This window comes from Tachysurus fulvidraco, chromosome 2 (assembly GCF_022655615.1).
Source record: "Tachysurus fulvidraco isolate hzauxx_2018 chromosome 2, HZAU_PFXX_2.0, whole genome shotgun sequence".
Classification (NCBI taxonomy): Eukaryota; Metazoa; Chordata; class Actinopteri; order Siluriformes; family Bagridae; genus Tachysurus; species Tachysurus fulvidraco.
The window spans coordinates 40636339-40657143 of record NC_062519.1 but is presented as its reverse complement, the minus strand read 5'-3'; the positions used below and the strand labels follow the sequence as shown (position 1 = coordinate 40657143).

At 40.3% G+C, this 20805-nt stretch overlaps 2 protein-coding genes across 11 annotated transcripts in view; one reads left to right on the top strand and one right to left on the bottom strand.

Moving 5' to 3' along the window:
* Nucleotides 1-1522: 1522 nt before the first annotated feature.
* aph1b (APH1B gamma secretase subunit) lies at nucleotides 1523-9895 on the top strand. Its single transcript, XM_027152024.2, has 6 exons — nucleotides 1523-1710; nucleotides 3878-4048; nucleotides 4154-4227; nucleotides 5297-5419; nucleotides 5507-5634; nucleotides 8113-9895. The coding sequence occupies exons 1-6, from the start codon at nucleotides 1598-1600 to the stop codon at nucleotides 8278-8280; spliced, it is 777 nt and encodes a 258-aa protein (XP_027007825.1). The 5' UTR covers nucleotides 1523-1597; the 3' UTR covers nucleotides 8281-9895.
* Nucleotides 9896-9975: 80 nt separating this feature from the next.
* herc1 (HECT and RLD domain containing E3 ubiquitin protein ligase family member 1) overlaps nucleotides 9976-20805 on the bottom strand; it is a 44399-nt gene continuing 33569 nt past the window's right edge. For all 10 annotated transcript variants that reach the window (XM_047810174.1, XM_047810173.1, XM_047810176.1 and 7 more), the window contains 20 exons: nucleotides 20579-20680; nucleotides 19873-20046; nucleotides 19318-19677; nucleotides 18791-18856; nucleotides 18570-18695; nucleotides 17856-17994; nucleotides 17437-17618; nucleotides 16312-16467; nucleotides 16088-16210; nucleotides 15447-15549; nucleotides 15097-15266; nucleotides 14362-14500; nucleotides 14109-14278; nucleotides 13522-13691; nucleotides 13195-13360; nucleotides 13037-13113; nucleotides 12448-12700; nucleotides 11388-11540; nucleotides 10744-11049; nucleotides 9976-10576 (listed from right to left, as the gene is read on the bottom strand). In XM_047810174.1, the coding sequence (XP_047666130.1) occupies nucleotides 10391-10576; nucleotides 10744-11049; nucleotides 11388-11540; nucleotides 12448-12700; nucleotides 13037-13113; nucleotides 13195-13360; nucleotides 13522-13691; nucleotides 14109-14278; nucleotides 14362-14500; nucleotides 15097-15266; nucleotides 15447-15549; nucleotides 16088-16210; nucleotides 16312-16467; nucleotides 17437-17618; nucleotides 17856-17994; nucleotides 18570-18695; nucleotides 18791-18856; nucleotides 19318-19677; nucleotides 19873-20046; nucleotides 20579-20680 (3321 nt within the window). In that variant the 3' untranslated portion in view covers nucleotides 9976-10390. The remainder of the gene's footprint in view (nucleotides 10577-10743; nucleotides 11050-11387; nucleotides 11541-12447; nucleotides 12701-13036; nucleotides 13114-13194; nucleotides 13361-13521; nucleotides 13692-14108; nucleotides 14279-14361; nucleotides 14501-15096; nucleotides 15267-15446; nucleotides 15550-16087; nucleotides 16211-16311; nucleotides 16468-17436; nucleotides 17619-17855; nucleotides 17995-18569; nucleotides 18696-18790; nucleotides 18857-19317; nucleotides 19678-19872; nucleotides 20047-20578; nucleotides 20681-20805) is intronic.

The following is a 20805-nucleotide window of genomic DNA, read 5'->3' as shown; positions in this document are numbered from 1 at the left end:
ACTTAAATTGCATTAAATCTTGTTGTTTTAAACAAAATTATGCCGTTAAGATTTTTTAACTACATTTAAGTTCCTTGTTATAGGCAAATCTGCATTTTTTTTTTTAAATTCCCAGTTTATTTTCAGATATTCCCGTTAATTCCCATATATTCCCGTTAATTGCCATATATTCCCGTTAATTCCCATGGAAAGTTTCCAGCCTTGAAAATTCCCGGAATTTTGCAACCCTATTTCTGAGTAAATATAATGAGCAATTTAATCAGGAACTAGTCTCACTAAATTCTCTGACTTGAGAATAAATAAATCTAGTTTTGATTTGAGCGTTAAAACCTATCCTGATTATAGAGAGTGGATTTTTTTACCCCACTTTCAGACTTTTCCAAACAACAAGAGAACATTTTAAATCAGTGACTGGGGATTTTTTTTCGACTGGATCCAACAAACGTGCAACAAAAATGTTTTTAATTGTAATTTTAAGTGTTTTTCGACCGTGGAAGTCAGTGTGAGTGTAAGCTGTGTTGCTGAACTAAAATTAGTATTTTTTGTATTATTATTATTAGTAGTATTTAATTGCCCTCGATACTGAGATAGTATGTATATATATATATATATATATATATATATATATATATATATATATATATATATATATATATAAAAGAAATGTTTCATGATGTCTATAAGGAGATGATTTGTTTTTAAAAGATAAAGTATTTCCAGTATTTATTTTATCTTTTTACTTTAAATATTCTCACTGTTTTTAAAGTGAAATTCTTGAATATCCTTCTGTACAGTTTATCTATGGGTCTGACAACATTAAATGATGTGTTTATTGTTTATTTAAATTTAAGTTTATTTCTTTACCTTGAGCTAAGGCTGTAGATCTGACACTGGTTTCTGCCAATATTAATGAGTTTTAAAGGAATAAACAAGCTTGCTCTTTTTATGGATAAACAATACTGTGCACGTTTCCTCCGAGCACCTTCATGTCCACGTATAGCACTGATATTTCCTTACATAGTTTTTTTTTTCTCATTGTATAATATACACCACTAATGGTTTAAGATAAGATATACCTTTATTCGTCCCACAATGGGGAAATTTCTCAATTAGATACGCAGATTGCATTGGATTCTTCCATATTGTTAATGATAAAATACAAAACGTTTGCATTAAATCCTGTGGAAGAATGGAAGAACCCAGGGAGTAGAAATGTAATGTAAATAATTTTGGTAGTTTTGGTCATTTTGGTAGTAAAGCTGTAAATTTAATGTAATGTGTAACGTTAAAAAAACGGTTTTTTTATTTTGTAAATGACTTTTATTTTGTAAACTTCTGCCATTTTCCATCACTGGGCTAAGATGCTAATGCTAAAAATAATTTTTAAGTTTTATTTGTGTTCATTCGGATATATGGTTATATTTTGTATAAAAGTCAATACATTAACGTCTTGTGTTTAACCCTTATGCTGATCAACTCTAACTGTTTTTCTCTTATTGTAAATAATTATATATCCGCTCAGGAAAAATTATATATAGGCTGACCGGAAGTATATGCCTACATTACTTCCGGTAGAAGTGCATTTTTGAGTTTAACGATGACGGCGGCGGTGTTTTTCGGCTGTACTTTTATCGCCTTCAGTCCCGCTGTAGCGTTGTTTATGCTCACTATCGCCCAAGATCCTCTAAGGGTTATTTTCCTCATCGCGGGGTGAGTAAGTTTAACAACACCCCGCTGTGCTTGTTAGCTAACAGGCTAACAGGCTAAGCTAGCAGTGTTAGCATCATACTGATGACGCGGTGTTTATAAAAGTGCGCGTGATACAGAGTCTAAACTTAACTCGGTTCAGCTGTGAACGTGTTAACTTAGTAAATTATCCTGTGTGGATTTTAACTAACCACCAATTTCTTTAGTAAAATAAGCCGCTTAGGGGTGTGTTATTTGTCTCTTGTGTTAAATTCCGTTCAGCTGTGAAGTCACCGGGTCACGTGACATGCGTTTGTATCATTGTGTTAATTTATTGACGGTCCCTAAGTGACTGTTGTGTTTATGAAACTAACTTCACCTCGGAATACTTACATTGTGTGGATGTGGAAATTCACAATAATGAAAATATACTATAACATTATTTTGATAATTATACCAAAAACAAACATACTGGGAATATGCAGACATCATTTCACAAGATTTATACATAAATACACTCTTATAAATGAACACATCATACACACAGACATTTTATATATAGATATATAGATAGATAGATAGATAGATAGATAGATAACGTGTGTGTGTGTATGTATGTATGTGTATATATGTATGTGTGTATATATATGTGTGTGTATATACAGTATATATATATATATATGTGCGTGTGTGTGTGTGTGTGTGTGTGTATTTAGACATATATTTATTTATTCCTACATGCAGACTACACACACACACACACATATATATATATACGTATATACATACAATACACAATACATACATGTTATATACACACACACACACGGATAGACAGATAGATAGATAGATAGATAGATAGATAGATAGATAGATAGATAGATAGATAGATAGATAGATAGATAGATAACGTGTGTGTGTGTGAATGTGTGTGTGTGTGTGTGTGTGTGTGTGTGTGTGTATATATGTCTGTATGTATGTGTGTATATGTGTGTGTATATACAGTATGTATATATGTATGTGTGTGTGTATATTTAGACATATATTTATTTATTCCTACATACAGACTACGCACACATATACACATACATACAATACACAATACATACATGTTATATATACACACACACAGACATATACACACACATATATATATAAAAGTCTACACACCCCTTTTAAAATGTTTTTTGTGATGTAAAAAACCAAGATAAATTTTAGAAACATTTTTATCTACCTTTGTTGTAAAATTGCTTAATTTTAGGGGGGAAATGTAGAAATAGTTTGTACCCCTAAATTATTGTTTTGTTGAAGCATCTTTAGATTTTATTCCAGCAGTCATTTAAATCATCTTGACTTGGCAATATGACACCCATTTCACATGCTTTTAGGGGACTGGATGTATTTTTTTGCAAGCTTTAGCTGCGCTTGGGTGTTTTTGTTTTTCTGGTCGAAAAGGCTTCCGTCTTGCTCTCCTCGGATCTCAGATAAGTGAAATTGAGAGATTGTCATCACGTGTGAAGTGCGATCAGTTCTCGATTGCTGAAGAACAAACAGAAATTGCTGCGATTCTTTTAATGTTGCTCTAGGGAAGTCCTGTTTTTAATAATGTGCTGTTGGGCCACATTTTCTCCACTTAGTCATTTTGTTTCTACAGTTACTTTGGATAGTCAATGTCTTTTTGTAACCTTTCAACAGTCTAATTCCGTACCTGCCTCGTAAGCTCTTTACGGCTCATGGGTTTTGCAGATGGATGTTACCAAGATGTCAAAAAAGCCTACAGGAGTAGTACTTTATTTGGGGTTTAATCAGTCACTTTACCTGGTGGCTGGTGTAGGGCTGGGCGATAAAACGATAACGATATGTATCGCGATAGACACGTGATCAATATCAATAAAAAAAATGTGTTCAATATTTTTTTTATTCTTCGTCGGAAGAAAACAGAGGTTGCGAAGCAAATTAGGTTGCATTAACAAGGAGGGAGTGACACGCTAACAGCCAATCATTTAACAGTATCACGTTTGGTTGCGCCATATAGTTGTCTCGTGCTGGCCTGCATATACAGGCACCACACACGCATAGGAATGTACAGGAATATTAGGAACGTGTCAGAGAGATGAGGAACTTTTTATTATTTGTTTATTTTCATTTCCTTTTGTACTTACGCCATTGTTTTTGTGTCATGTTTGTCAAGAGCATTTTTCTGGCTCGTGTCATTGTTGCTGTCGTCGTTGGTGTGGTTCATCTCTGTACAGATCAGTAATAAAGACAGCAGCTCGCAGCAGAAAGGCCTGCTCGCTTTCGGAGTGCTGCTGTCTGTCCTGCTACAGGAACTCTTCAGATTCGCCTACTATAAACTCTTAAAGTGAGACTGAACTCAAACACACACACACACACACTTAAAAAAAAAAAAACAGGAACGCTAGCATGTGGTTTTATTTTTATAACATTCCCCTGATTTGGTTTACAGGAAAGCAAATGAAGGACTGCTGGCCATCAGCCAAGAGGAGACTATGCCCATCTCCGTTCGCCAGCTGGCTTATGGTATTACATCTCACTTAATCCACTTAATGTGCATATTCAGATTAAAAAAATGATACAAATTCAGAATAAAATGAACTGTAAGTTTTAAAAAATGCTTTAATCACACATTTATGTGAGGTTACAGTGAATTGTAGTTCATACTCAAGATCTGTAAAGATGATGTACGCAAAGTCTTCGGCAAACAGAAGAAAAGGAAAGCCAAAGCCCCAGATGACGTCTCTTCGGCCTGCCTCAAAACAGACAGAGATGACGGTGAAGCGTTTGAGGGACTTCGCACAGCTCCGGTGATCTGTTGATGATCACCGGAGCTGTGCGAAGTCCCTTCCTGCCTCAAATGCTTCACCGTCATCTCTGTACCCAAGAAACCAAAAATAACAGGACTAAATGACTACAGACTCGTTGCTTTTTTCGTTGGTCATTTGAGAGGTTGGTGTTGAAGGACATGACTTGAAGGACATGACTTGAAGGACATGACTTGAAGGACATCACTGGACCCCCTGCAGTTTGCTCACCGAGCAAACTGGTCTGTGGATGATGCTGTCACCATCAGACTGCACTACATCCTCCAACATCTGGACAAATGAGGGAGTTATGAAAGGATCAACCTCATCATTCAGGGTACCGTCCTGAATAAACTGACACTTCTCTCTGTACCAACCCCCATCTGTCAGTGGATCACCAGCAGCAAGTGAGGATGGGAAAATTCGCATCCAACATCCACACCATCAGCACCGGAGCTCCTCAGGACCACGTTTTCTCCCCACTGCTTTTCTCTCTCTACACAAATGATCGCACCACTAAACACTCCTCTGTCAAGCTCCTGAAATTTGCAGATGACTGGTTTATTAAAACAATAACAACCATGTAAATGATTCCGTTCTAAAGGAGCTAAAATTTCAATAAGTCATTTACAGATTGTCGAAGTCTCAGAATCTCCTTTAAAAATAACATTGACCGTAAAAAGCTTGTTTGTTTTCGTCACTAATTTTGTAGCTTGAACAGATTACGGGACCAACAGCAAGAAAAAGTGACAGGACAATTTGATGTTTGTGTGTGTGTGTGTTTTCAGTGTCTGGTCTGGGATTCGGGCTGATGAGCGGAGCGTTTTCGGTGGTTAACATCCTGTCTGACTCTGTGGGTCCAGGGACTGTGGGCATCCATGGAGATTCACAACATTACTTCATTTCTTCAGGTGAATAACCTGTGTGTCTGTGTGTGTGTGTGTTTCATTGTTTGGTTTAAAACATGTCATTTTCTTTTTTTTCTTCCTCCTCTGCAGCCTTCATGACTCTCGCTATAATTCTCCTGCACGTGTTTTGGGGCGTCGTCTTTTTTGACTCATGTGAGCGTCAGAAGTGGTGGTCACTTGGAGTTGTGGTGTGCAGTCACCTGTTAGTGTCATGCTTGGTAAGAAACACACACACACACACACACACACACACACACACACACACACACACACACAGAAACAAAATACATGCACACAGACCAGGATAAAGACAGACAGATTGACACACACACACACACACACACACACACAGAAACAAAATACATGCACACAGACCAAGATAAAGACAGACAGATTGACACACACACACACACACACACAGAGAAACAAAATACATGCACACAGACCAGGATAAAGACAGACAGATTGAGACACACACACACACACACAGAGAGAAACAAAATACATGCACACAGACCAGGATAAAGACAGACAGATTGAGACACACTCTCACACACACACACACACACTCTCACACACACACACACACACACACACACACACACACACACACAGAGAGAAACAAAATACATGCACACAGACCAGGATAAAGACAGACAGAGATTCACACACACACACACACACACACACACACACACAGAGAAACAAAATACATGCACACAGACCAGGATAAAGACAGACAGAGATTCACACACACACACACACACACACACACACACAGAGAAACAAAATACATGCACACAGACCAGGATAAAGACAGACAGAGATTCACACACACACACACACACACACACACACACAGAGAAACAAAATACATGCACACAGACCAAGATAAAGACAGACAGATTGAGACACACACACACACACACGGGCGTAAATCCCGGGGGATAATAAAAAATTAAAATTTATTTAAAAAATATTGCGCACTCTATTCTGAAAAATATATGTATGTATACCTAAATAATTGTGTAAGTAGAAAAAAAAAAAACGCAAAAACTGCATTTAGAAACAGTTGCGTCGTTCAACTGCGGCTCAATTAATGTTGAACTCCATTAAGTAGATTTTATTCACTTTAAATAAAGCGATTCTCTTTAATGTAGAATTTTTGCGGCAAAAATGCTGATTACCGACGTAATTTTCCATGAATCTGCTATATTAGCGATTAAAATCTTACTTCTCTACTTAATGTTAGCTTGTTTACAATAGCTAGTTAATGTTAGCTTGTTTACAGCAGCTAGTTAACGTTAGCTTGTTTACAATAGCTAGTTAACGTTAGCTTGTTTACAATAGCTAGTTAACGTTAGCTTGTTTACAATAGCTAGTTAACGTTAGCTTGTTTACAATAGCTAGTTAACGTTAGCTTGTTTACAATAGCTAGTTAACGTTAGCTTGTTTACAATAGCTAGTTAACGTTAGCTTGTTTACAATAGCTAGTTAACGTTAGCTTGTTTACAATAGCTAGTTTACAATAGCTAGTTAACATTAGCTTGTTTACATCAGCTAGTTAACGTTAGCTTGTTTACAATAGCTAGTTAACGTTAGCTTGTTTACAACAGCTAGTTAACATTAGCTTGTTTACATCAGCTAGTTAACATTAGCTTGTTTACATCAGCTAGTTAACGTTAGCTTGTTTACAACAGCTAGTTAACGTTAGCTTGTTTACAATAGCTAGTTTACAAAAGCTAGTTAACGTTAGCTTGTTTACAATAGCTAGTTTACAATAGCTGGTTAACATTAGCTTGTTTACATCAGCTAGTTAACGTTAGCTAGTTTACAATAGCTAGTTAACGTTAGCTAGTTTATAATAGCTTGTTACATAGTGCACTGTAACTAACTCACCAAAGCCTTTTCCCATGCATTGTTTTATTTGGGACGACTTGGCATAATGTTAACTTAATATTAACGACCACAATTAGCATATTGTTTAGCTGTGCGTTTACTAAATGATCACTGTGCTACGTCCGAACTGACCTCACTGTATTTTTTTGTATAATCAATTTCTATTGTGATTAAGTGTCTTAATTCCTTTTAAAAACAATTTTAAACCTTGTTTTAATTCCTTGTTTTTATTGTTGTGATTATTTTTGATAGTTTTATTTGCTTTGAAGAAAAACTTTGAAAATGACCATAATGATGCGTCTCCATGCTACAATAATAAGATATGTTCACTGTGGGGACATACAGTGTCTTTATAAGTACAATTAGACTATTATTTGTGTCCCCCCTTCAAAAATTGCTCATGAGAAATTTAATATTTTTTGTCCCCACCTACTGTTAAATGAAACTTACGCCCATGCCCACAGACACGCACGCACAAAATACATGCACACAGACCAAGATAAAGACAGACAGATTGAGACACACACACTAAGACAGAGAGCGAGACATGCATGCAGAAAGAAAATAAGGGACCACAAGATGAGAGCCGCACAAAGACGGCGAGACAGAAAGAGACTTACAGTGAAGCACATGCACATGGACAGAAGAACAGAAAAACAAATAGAGCCGAAAGAGTGAGTCAGATACACCGAGAGAGAGACGGAGACACACACACAGGTTCCTGCTGTCTCTTTAGTTTTAGTTCTGTGTCATTTCTGTGTAAAAGCTCAGGACCTCTTTCACGTTTTCTGTTCCAGACGTTCGTGAACCCGCAGTACGAAGGCAGTCTGATCCCCACCTACATGGTCGTGTGTGTGATGGCCGTGTGGGCGTTCTTCTGTGCCGGTGGCTCCATGAGGAACCTCAGACTTTGTCTTACCTGCAGGGACAAAGACTTCCTCCTGGTCAATAACAGGCAGAGATAACAGAATCTTTCTCTCTCTCTCTCTGTAAAGACTGGAGCTCAGCCAGTTCACGAATCTTCAGACTCTTGGTAGATTGACGCTGTGGGACTGGGGATTTTTTTTTTTCTTCGTGTTTGGCACTTTTTTGTACCTGTTTCCCTTTCTGTCCCTGTACCTCAACTCTTTCTTTCTGTTTGGGACAGAAGGAGAGCGAGTTTGTAAAAAAAAAAAAAAAAATGTTTTGTTTTTTTCGTTTAATAGCTTTGTGTCGATTCGGTGTTTCGTGTTTCTCAGTGATTTTACTGAGAAATTGGTTTTGAGATCCACACACGAGCCGAAACCCTGATCGGTAACTGACTACAGAAGCCTGGAGGAGGACATCACCATGGTTTTTTTTGTTTGTTTGTTTTTTCTTAACAATCGAGAAAGTAAAACATCAGTGTAGAAATCATCAGTCTGCTGATTCGAGGTTTTTGGATCTTTTTTCTTTTTCTTACATAAAACATGTGTTTATATAAATGTAGTCCAATTTTAAAACTAAAACAAATTATGTGAAATAATCCTATAATAATAGCGATGCTAAGGCTGGTCGTAAGACTGGAGCTCTCATCTGTAGCGCTTTAAATCTTTAATTAAAATGATCTGTCTCTAGAGATGATAATATATATAAAATTAAATCAAGGACTTGTCATTAGCCCTAATTTAGCTGTATTTATTTACATCTTGTACGTAAATCTTTGAGTTTATGAAGTAGGAAGATAAGTGTTCACTTTATATTTTGCTGACACTAATTACATCCAAAAAAAAAAAGTTTTAATTATTAATAATCATCACTTTAAACATCTTCACTTTGACTAAGTGTGAACGAGACGTGACAGTTTGTTGTAAATATTTGAGGTGAAATTACCTTTAAAAGTGAAGGATATTTGGCGTACTTTATTAGCCGATTGAAGTCTGATCTGCTCTTCTTGCTGTTTAAGGCCACGTTCACGCTGCAAGTCTTAACGCTCAATTCGGATATTTTGCTCAGATCTGATTTTTTTTGTTTGTCTGTTCACATTACCTTTTAAAATGTGGCCTATATCAGATACCAGTGTGAACAGTTTGCTGTTTCGAACTGACCCGCGTGCGCAAACGAACGATAACGTCACACACAGCATGCCGTCGCGCTAAAAAGTTGGCGAGGTTATGGAGGAAGTATTGTATCATCTGGTGCAAGCAAACATATCATGTACTGCTATAATGTGATGTATTCAATGCAAACATTATGAGCTGGTTCATGTAACACACTTAATATAACACCCATGTTACCTGTCACAAACGACTGGTAACGTGTGTGTGTTAAGCAAAAAAAAGTCTTCGCCGGCGCATAATTGTGACAAATTTCGATGTAGATTGACGTAAAAATTCGCAGCAAATCCGCCTTGGCTGTTCATACTGTGGCCACATTGGAAAAAATCAGATTTGGGTCTGATTCAGGACCACATATGGAAGTGGCTCAGATCTGGGCCAGATTTGAGTGTTGACTTTTACCTGCAGTGTGAACGGGGCCTAAGATTCTGACTGCTGTAACCTCGGCCGTGTGGCAGAACGTTTATAAAATGGTGCAGAAACAATTAAAGGTTGACGAACGTTAGATAACTGTTTGTGTGACTCTTTCTACTACTTTGCACTTTTTGACCTTTCGCTACAAACAAAGGGAATTAAAAGCAGTTCTGAGTTTGAAGCTTTTAATTGTTGCACTATTAAACGGGGTGAAGGCAATTCCAGAAAAATTAAAACGAAATAAATATGGACTTAAAACAATTTCTAATGAAGCATTATACACAATGTACAATATGGTTTCCTTTTATCTCTAGACCAGTTTTTTTTTTTCTTTTCTTTAAGTAAATGAAAAAAATGCAGAAAAATCCTTTAAAAAAAAAAAGGGAGGGTGGAGTTGAGAAGAATTGAGAGATAAAGCAGAAAAACACAAATGTTTCACAATTGATACTCTGGCTTTCGTTAACTCCACCCGACCGCTTTAACAGCTAATGAAGGAAGTGAAAAATAAAAACCGGTGAGTTTTGCGTTTCTCGTTTAAAAAGAGCCGAATCTGAGTTTCGGTGTGTCTTTGTGCCTTGCGGCTCGGTCAGTAGTCGGTGTCCGAGCCCTCCGTGTTGTCCACGTTCCGAGACAGCATGTAATTGTCCATGTCGATAGAACGACAGTTATTGATAGCGTAGCGTAGCCGCTCCGCCATCACTGATTGGCTGGAGTAGGGTGGGAGGCGGAGCTGGAAGAAACAGGTCTGGGACGTGGGAAGACTGTCGTATGGCTGAAAGCAGAGTGAGAAGAAACAAAGTGTGAGAGAGGAACTGTGATTGGTGGAAAAACGTAATAGAATGTGTGAAAGAGAACGAATGGGTCTGAGAGAGAAGACAGACAGAAAGAGTCTGTGTGTGTGTGTGTGTGTGTTTGTGTGTGTACGTGCGTGTTTCTTACCCGGTCCACCTTCATTATCTGGAAGCGCTGTGAGATGTCAGCCGTGTTAGCAGGGAGGCGCGAGCGTCCGGAGACGAAGCGCATGAACAGCATGCGTTCCTCGTTAGAGAACTCGTCGAGCGTCTGCCAGAACCACTGAACTAGCTGCTGCTGCTCCTCCACCTCCCGATAACGTACCACCTTCTTCAGCACCTCCACGCTGATCTCCGCCAGACCACACACCATCTGCTCCAACTGCCGAGCGGTCAGCAACGAGAGCAAAGGCACCGGTACGATCCACGACATGCCTTCTCGCACAGCTGCCACCTGGCGCGCACACACACACACACACACACACTTCTTAGTCCACAAGCAGCAGGACTGTCGACTCCAGAAATGTTTGCAGCCTTCAGAGGACGAACCAAATTAAAAAGAACCGAAATAATTGATGATTAATCTGGGCGAAGGTATAAAATGACTGTGAATGTGGGTGGAGTCTCAGGTACCACTGGAGAAAGTGTTAATATTTTGGTGGTTAGAAATGACTATCTTTTTTTTTTCTTGTTTCTTTCGTGTGAATAATAAAATGTCACCACAGAATCTACTAATGATAACATACACACACACACACACGCACGCACACACACACACACACACACCCCTACCTGACGGTCAAGCTCGTGTAGCCGGTACTCTATGGCACGTTCTACATACTCTTTCCTGTTGGAGAAGGTCAGAGGGATGCTGTTTCCTCCTGGAATGATGGGCACCATTTTCCCATCAGCACTCTGACCCACAAATGAGTCCAGAGGAATCATCTACAAAAAGAACAACACAACCATGATACTATGTACATACACTAAGGCACTCTGTACTCCAGCAAAAAGTGTGTGCGCATATACCCTCGCATCTGTGTGAGAGTATGTTTTTTGTGTGCGCGCACTGGTGTTAGTGTGTGTGCCCATGAATTTGTGCGCACGCATGTGTATGTTTTTGTGTGAGCGTGCTGGTGTTAGTGTGTGTGTGCGCGCTGGTGTTTTTGTGTGTGCGCACGTGTATTTGTGTGTGTGCACGCACTGGTGTTTGTGTGTGTGCACGCACTGGTGTTTGTGTGTGTGCACGCACTGGTGTTTGTGTGTGTGCACGCACTGGTGTTTGTGTGTGTGCACGCACTGGTGTTTGTGTGTGTGCACGCACTGGTGTTTGTGTGTGTGCACGCACTGGTGTTTGTGTGTGTGCCCACATGTATTTGTTTGTGTGCACGCACTGGTGTTTGTGTGTGTGCATATGAATTTGTGTGCGCGCATGTGTATGTTTTTGTGTGCGCACGCATGTGTGTATGTTTTTGTGTGTGCACGTTGGTGTTTGTGTGCATGTGTATGTTTGTGTTTTTGTGTGTGCACACGTGTTTGTGTGCATGTGCGTGCATTTGTTTGTGTGTGTGTGTGTGTGTATGTGTGCGCGCGCATGTGTTTGGGTGTATGTGTGCGTGTGCGTGCATGTGTTAGTGTGTGTATATGTTTGTGTGTGGGCGCATGTGTTTGTGTGTATGTGTGCACATGTGTTTGCGTGTGTGCATGTGCGTGCATGTATTAGTGTGTGTGTATGTGTGCACATGTTTGTGTATGTGTGCACATGTGTTTCTGTGCATGTGCATGCATGTTTTATTGTGCATGTGCGTGTGTTAGTGTGCATGTGCGTGTGTTAGTGTGCATGTGCGTGCACCTCGTGGAAGTTCTGCTCAGTGATGCTGCTGTCCTCCAGGTGCAGGATGCTGTTGAGTGTCTGGACGTACAGCAGGTCCACCTCCTCCAGGTCCTCCAGCATCAGCGGGATGCAACACAGCTGCTTCCACACCAGCGGAGCCAGATGCAGGTCCAGAGGTTTCTTGGTGCGGATGGCCACGCCCATCAGGATGCCCAGGAATTTAAACTGCAGCAAATGCTCATCCAGACATGCTGAGGGGTTCAGCAGGAACCTGAAACACACACAAACACACACACACACACTCAATCAAAAGAGCTTTCAGTTTAATAAAATAATATAGATCTTAATTGCCTTAATTAAATTGAACTTATTTGTTTATTAGATTGTGACTTTTTTGACTTGACCTTTTTATTAGAGGAGATTTATTTATTTTATTTATCTATCTGCTGGATTTATTGACACCCACAAAACTACAGTACTTACTTTACTTAATGAGGCTAAATATGTCCAGCACCATTAACAGTGCTTTGCTGGTTAATGTTAATTAATGCTGGTTAATGTTAATGGTTACAGTTATAACATGAATGTAAACAATAAAACTCCTGACCTGTCCCTGTTGTAGCCCACTTCTGCAGTGGCATTAGGAGAGGGGATGAGCAGGTCCACCACACCGGTTTCAAGCTCCTACACACACACACACACACACTCTGTTATGGTCATGTCTAGGTGAACATTTTTACGTCAGCAATCTGAAGGTCACCACACCTGACACATTTCAGTAATCGTGTCATCAAAAACTCCTCCTGCGTCATCTGCTCCCTCGCCTACCAGCTTCACCTTCCATGCCCGAGAGGGCAGCCTGAGATCAGATGCGTTCAGCTTCACTACCTGCCGAGCGATCTGCACAAAAATGGGCTTACACTTCCTCCCGCTTCACATGAGAGAGAGAGAGAGAGAAGAAAACATAAATGAAAACAGAAACTCAGAAGACGTAAATAGATCAAAATATCCTTTCTTTAATAAAGCAGAATCATCAGGCTGGTGTATTATAAGAGGAATTAAACCCTTTAACCCCTTTGTGCTGTTACTGACCGAGTGGAGATTCTCTTGACGGTGATTTGAGGGCCGTAATTCTTGCCCTGCACCATGGTCTTACCGATGGAGCGCACCATCGGCAGCATATACACACGTGGAGCCAGCAGAGGGCGCAGCTGCCCCTGGACAATACCCCATGTTCCAGGGTTATAATGAGACGTGCAACTCTGTAACACACCACACACACACCTCAGTTTAAAGTGATGATAGTGTCTATAAAGTTTCTTTATGGTCTAAGAGTTTCCTTAATTTGAAAGAAACAAAATGGACAAATTTGGCCGTTTGCACCGTGATACTAAATATAATGATGCTGAAAAGTTTGGGATGTTTGTGTTTAATAATCGCTCAATTCTTAAGTGAAGTATTTATAAAGTCCCCAGAAATAACAGCCGTGTTTACTTCATTTGATCGTTAAACTTCTCCATCGAGCTAAAAATGTTTTCCCCAAAATTGTGTGTGGACGCGTGACAGAAAATTCCAAATCTAGTCCCTTTAAGTTCCAGACAATAATCAATTTTCAAATAATCAATAAGCTCAGTGTGGAGTGGATACTTGTGTGTACAGGTGTGTGTGTGTGTGTGTACCTGGTTGTTAGGGCTGAGGTTTAGCAGTCTCCAGGAGGAGTACATGAGGTCAGAGAAGTGATAGAGCAGACGCAGCCGAGCTCTCAGCGCCTCCATGTTCATGTCTCTCAAAGCTCCGTACTGTGGAGGGACACTCAGGGGCAGACCGAGCTGCAGCGGCATGGACGAGCCTGCACAAGTCAATGTTTAGACACAACTATAGGGTGTGTGTGTGTGTGTGTGTGTGTGTGTGTGTGTGTGTGTGTGTGTATACCTGGTGCTCTGGGTGGAACTGACGGAGCGGTCCATGCGGCACTGTGACAGCGTCCTGCAGAAATCTGCTGGATGTTTTTACCTTGCAGAGCCGTGATGAGAGTCGGCTCTCGTACGTGGTTAGTGTGGCCTAAACCGAGCTGAACACACACACACACACACACACACACACACACACACACACACACACACACACACACACACACACACACACACACAACCATCATCATCATCTAAGTAAACTGTTAAACATTTAACCAGAGGTGGGAGTAAGTCACACATGTGCAAGTTACAAGCAAGTCTCAAGTCATGAATGTCAAGTCAAAGTCGAGTCTTTATTTAATATTTGTTAAGCAAGTCTCAAATTTGCGACAAGTCTGACTCGAGTCAAGTCATATGACTCGAGTCCCCCATCTCTGACGTTTATACACGAGTTTGTTCTTCTTGATTCCTCCGTTTTAACCCGTACCCAATAACGACGCTGAGCTCTTCGCTAGCACGAGCTAAACATTCAGCCTGGTCTAGATGAGATTCACTACCAGGAGTAACGTGCTTTTATTATTCTTTATTTCACACGCTGGAAAATTCCTAAGATCATAAATCTCTTCATATTCACCCACAAATAAAAACATTTTCCACCTTTTCTCACTTGCTTGCAAACTCAAAACCAGATTGCTTGTGACCCGAGTACTAGTTTTATATGACCGGTACCATTTCATGTAACACGTGAGTTTACCTGCCCCTCGGAGTTGCTCCCCCAAGCGTAAACGTCTCCTGTAGATGCCAGCACGAGTGTATGCTCTGCCCCGACCGCAACATCCTTGATAAACACACCCACCAGGGCGGGGACCTGCTGCGGGCGGTTGTGATTGCGAGCGCGACCCTCTGGGAGACCGATCAGGCGATCTATGATAGTGTAAAGTCAAAACAGATCTGTGAATCACTTGAACCACAAAAGTGTGTGAATTTATTGTGTATTTTAGGATTAAATCCAGCATTTTCACTTCAGGAAAAGAAAGAAAGAAAGAAAGAAAGAAAGAAAGAAAGAAAGAAAGAAAGAAAGAACAAGCGAACAAGCGAACGTACCTTGGCCAAAAGTGTAAACATTTCCATCTTTAGTCAAAGCCACAGAGAACTGGGTTCCACACGCCACCTTCTTAATGCCGATACCACACAGGACGTCCACTTTCTAGAAGAAAAAAATAATAAGAAAATCGGTATCTTAAAGGGTGTAAAAATGATAGAGTTCACTATTGTCTTTATTGACACTTTGATCCGATTCAGAATCGATTCATTAGGATTCGGTTCATGATGTTAAATCCTCAGGACAGAAGGAGACCCAGAGGCTTCGTTTTAATCTTATTAAAGTCGCCATAAATACAAAATTGTTGTCGCCTTTATTTTATATATATATATATATATATATGTGAGCCTAAACTTTATCTAGAAACTGGTTTGCTCCAAAACAAACATCAAGCACACGTCAGGTGAACAAAATGCTATTGGCTTCCTGTTTCGGTGAAAATGAACTACATAAATGCTACAACATAAATGACGACTTGTTTCATTGACATTTCAACAACATAAAATGTAAGTAAACAGATACTCAAACAAATACTCAAAGAAACTCAAGCAATATTTCTCATGGCCCACTCTCACACACACACACACACACACAGTTTGGTTACAGTTTGTGTGTGTGTTCGAGTTTATTTACAGTTTGTTACCTGTGGTGAAGACTTAGCAGTGGAGTTTCCCAAACCGAGTTTCCCGTAATCTCCGTCTCCAAACGCCCAGACGGTCGATCCGTCGGCTGACACCACTAAAGTGTGGTTTAGTCCGCATGCCACCTAAACACAAACACACACACACACAGCTCACTTCAACACCTATACAACCTGTTGTGTGTGTGTGTGTGTGTGTGTGTTTGAGAGAGAGAGACTTTGCTGACCTGGCCAATCTGTTGTCCATCCAAAGCTGTGACTCGTTCTGGAAGTTTCTTATTAGACGTGTTGCCCAGACCAAGTCTGCCGTAGTCTCCGTTCCCAAAGCAGAACAGTTTACCATCTGCTGTGACGATGGCCGAGTGTTTAAACCCACATGACATCTGCACACACGGACATAAACACACGTACATAAACACCCGTTTTTAAAGGTGGGGTCTCCGTTGTTTGAGAAATGCTTCAGAAAACAAAACAAAAACGAAACAAACGTGTAGCCAATGAGCAGAAAGGGGCGGGTCTTGTCGATATGGGCGGAGAGAGTGTTCATTGCGCATCTGTGACATTAGCAGAAAGCGGTTTTAACATTGACATGGAGGATAAAAACAAAGAAAGAAAGAGAAGAAAGACTTACGATAAGGCAAGAAGTAGGACGTGTTAATATAGGATCAGCTTTCCAGCGCTGGAGAGAACTGAAGGAGCAGGAAGTTGGCCACATATTCACAGGTTGGAGTTTCCCGAGTCAATAACTCCTGAGCTAAACGCTGTTACTACACAAATAACACCTCTTTTCTATCGTAGTAATGTAGAGAGGCAGCTACAACCGCGTTTTGTGTAGTAACAGCGTTTAGCTCAGGAGTTATCGACTCGGGAAACTCCGACCTGTGAATATGTGGCCGACTTTACTTAAGACGCGAGGCGCTTTTTTCCTTCTCGATAGGTGAGTAACGTTGGTTTTGCTTTGTTACACAGAACTAATATATGCCTTTGTCCTTTACATCATTATGCTTGTGTGGCATTTTTGCTTGTTTGTTTATCTACAATCGTATTGTTCTTCCCTTGATATGATAAAGACACATTTCTTTCCAGTAGTTGCCTGGGTTACGGATGTATGTGTGGGCGGAGCTATCAATACAGGCGTGGGACCTAATTGGGTTAGGGGCGTGTTTGTTTTGGTGATTTCAAATGTCAATATTGGCTTTCAAACAACGTAGACCCTGCCTTTAACATCAGAAAGTTTTGTTAGCTGGCGGCTGTTTTAGCTTTATCCAACCTCCAGTGTACATGTATATGTGAACATGTGTGCGTGCGTGTGTGTGTGTGTGTGTGTGTGTGTGTGTGTGTTGGTTGCTGACCTGCACCACCTCCTCTCCTTGTAGTGCCTCTATCTGGCGTGGCCGGCGTTGACGGTCACTGTTGCCGTGGCCCAGTTTGCCGTAGTCGCCGTCTCCCCAACTGAACACCTCACCGCTCTCAGTCAGAGCCATCGAGTGTCCATCGGAGCCACATGACGTGACCAGCTGAGTCACTACAAACCCTACACAAACACACACACTGTTTATTGGGTAAAATGTTTCATTTACAGTTTAGATATCTTTTGATCTCTAAAGTGAAAATATTACAATATTAATCAAAATGTTTTCATGTATGCAACCAAGACACTGCTTCGCTATCTAATCAATTCACCTGACGAAATGTTTACCTATGAGCCCCCCAAAAAAACAAATGTGTGTCTTTAACCTGTGTGTGTGTACGCGTTTGTGTTGTTAACTACCTTGTAATGCTGAGACGACAGTGAGAATGTGCAGGTCGTCCGAGTTGCCCTGACCCAAACGGCCATAACTGCCCTCTCCACACGCCGACACGGTGCCATTCGCCTGAATCACAAATGTGCAATTCTGCCCACACACAACCTACAAACACACACACAACAACATATTCACTAGTTTTAAACTGTTTTACTGCTGGTGAATTGTGTATGTGTGTGTGTGTGTGTGTGTGTGTGTGTGTGTGTGTGTGTGTGTGTGTATATATGTGTGTGTGTGTGTGTGTGTGTGTGTGTGTGTGTGTATATATATGTGTGTGTGTGTGTGTGTGTGTGTATATATATATATATGTGTGTGTGAGTATATGTATGTGTGTGTATGTGTGTACATATATGTGTGTGTGTGTGTGAGAGAGAGTGTGTGAATATGTGTGTGTGTGTGCATGTGTGTACATATACATGTGTGTGTGTGTGTGTGTGTGTGTATGTGTGTGTATATGTGTGTGTGTGTATATGTGTGTATATATGTGTGTGTGTGTGTGTGTGTATATGTGTGTGTGTGTGTGTGTTTGTACGAGTGTATGTGTGTGTGTTTGTATGTTTGTATGAGTGTGTGTGTGTGTGTGTGTGTGTGTGTGTCTGTGTATGTGTGTGTGTGTGTTTGTATGAGTGTATGTGTGTTTGTATGAGAGTGTGTGTGTGTGTGTGTGTGTGTGTGTGTACCTGTTGAGCTTGCGAGAACGATGCAGCGGGCGTCGGCACCAGAATGTTCCGTCCGACCTCAGCGAGCTGTCCGTGGCGTCCTGCGCCCCACAGATACACGTCACACTTCCCTCCCAGGTGCCAGTCCTGTTCATGTTCAACACACACAAAACACTCTAACGTACTTACACATAATTACTAATAACGAATGAGTCTGAAATAAGGGATCATTATATCCTTACCTCAGGTCTGGTGGTAGCCCATGACATCAACTGCTCATCCATCCCAGGAGCCCATTTACTGTTATCCTGAAATGTTCACAAAAATAAACAAATAAATAAAAGAAGCTAAAACTAGGACTGGCTGACATTTAGAGATAAAACTTATACTTGGACATAATCATGGATAGAATGTTGAAAAAAATATACATTAAAACGTACACGGAGTAACAAAAATGAATAACATCATAAAATGGACAACAAAAGAAAATAATAAATCAAGTAGAAAATTTACAAAAGACAAAAAAATAAAAAAAAAATTTTAATGGACAATAAAAATAACAAAATGGACAAAAATTAAGAAAACAAGAAGAAAAAAAAAACATTTTTTTTTAAATATACAAAATTAGAAAAATAAAAAAAAATTTCAAAAAGCAAAACCTACACAACAAACATTTCAGGAAGGTTGTGACGTCCAAACCGCTGACGAGCTGACGCTTTTAAAAGACTGTGTTAATTAACGTGATGTTGAGTATGTTAAGTCCACTCACCATGAGCAGTGCCATCTTGTCCTTCACCACAGGCTCCAGATCAGGCACACTGAAGGATTCTGGGAAAGTGTGACCACGGGCGAGAGCTTCGGCCGTCTTCACGGTGATGGAGAAGCAGTGTAGCCACGCCCACTCGCTGCTGCCCCACGAGTGCACGAGTGTGGAAGGACAGGATGAGGAAGAAGAGGAGGAGGAAGAGGATGTGGAGGATGAAGAGCCAGGCAGGGTGAAGCTGTGGGACAAGTGAAGAGGCACCGAGGGGCGACACAGTAACGTGTCCAACTGCAGCCCGACGGCTAGAGACGCCAAACACTGCATGTAGGGACTGTGGATCAGCTGCTCTCCACACACCACATGTGGCTATAACACACACACACACACACACACACACACACACACACACACACACAGAATTTTAACAGAACTATTCAGAATCTACTTCTTTATCCTGCTGTGCTGTTTAAGAAGAGGAATAAAAATGGTTTATCGCTGTAACGAAAACCGGCACTGATGAGTGAATGGATAAAAAAAAAAAAAAACACATAAGCTTGGCACCTTCTCGTAAGCGTACTGTTCCTGAAGCATGATGGGAAGTCTCTCGAGGAAAGTCCTCATACAAGGAGCCATGTTCAATCCCACAACCCCCTGCTTCTTCAGAGCGGTGCGGCAGGTCGCTAAGACGTGATTGGCAGCCATGAACTCGGTGGAGCAGTTTACAACCAAAACGTCCTACAACAAATAAAGGGTTTAAAGACCGATATGAAATAAAATGGCAATAACTGCATTTATACTTTCTATGAGTTTATTTATTTATTTATTTATTTCCTGTTGTGTTGTATTTCGATGTAGTTCATATTTTTGTTTGTTTGTTTGTTTTATAAAGCTGTAAATGCGTGAAAAATATAGACTGAATAAATTCTGACAAGAAAAAAAAATTCAGTTCTGTTTTTTCTTTTCTTTTAAAATATATAATATTTTGATAAGGGTTTTTGTTTTTCTTAAAATATATTTTTCTTTAGAAAATTAATAATTCGTTCATTAAATCTGTATAGATCTGTACAAAGTATTATTAACTTTTGTTAATTTGATCCAAGATAAACGTTCAACTTTTTTAGAACAGTTTTTAGAAGGATGTGATTATGGTGAATATTTCTCCAATAAAATGTGTGGACAAAAACAGTGTGAGTCGTAACAGAGTTGTGTGTGTGTGTGTGTGTGTGTGTGTGTGTGTGTGTGTGTGAAACGTGGTTTAGTGTGTAACCTTTGAGCGATTGGAACAGACGGCCACTCCGACATCTGGGATCCACACAGCGTTCTGAATTGCTCCCGAGCCGGCGACGACAGTTTGTAGCACAGAGCCATCCTACACACACACACACGCATACACACACACGCACGCACACACATATACACACACACGCACACACATATACACACACACGTATATATACACACACACACGCACACACACAAACACAAAGATCTGAT

What these genes read in the sequence shown, in the direction of transcription:
- aph1b (XM_027152024.2), top strand. Translation starts at nt 1,598, where the DNA reads ATGACGGCGGCGGTGTTTTTCGGCTGTACTTTTATCGCCTTCAGTCCC. An exon ending in GTTATTTTCCTCATCGCGGG is followed by an intron (nt 1,711 to 3,877) that starts GTGAGTAAGTTT and finishes ATGTTTGTCAAG; the next exon opens with AGCATTTTTCTGGCTCGTGT. An exon ending in GCCTACTATAAACTCTTAAA is followed by an intron (nt 4,049 to 4,153) that starts GTGAGACTGAAC and finishes TTTGGTTTACAG; the next exon opens with GAAAGCAAATGAAGGACTGC.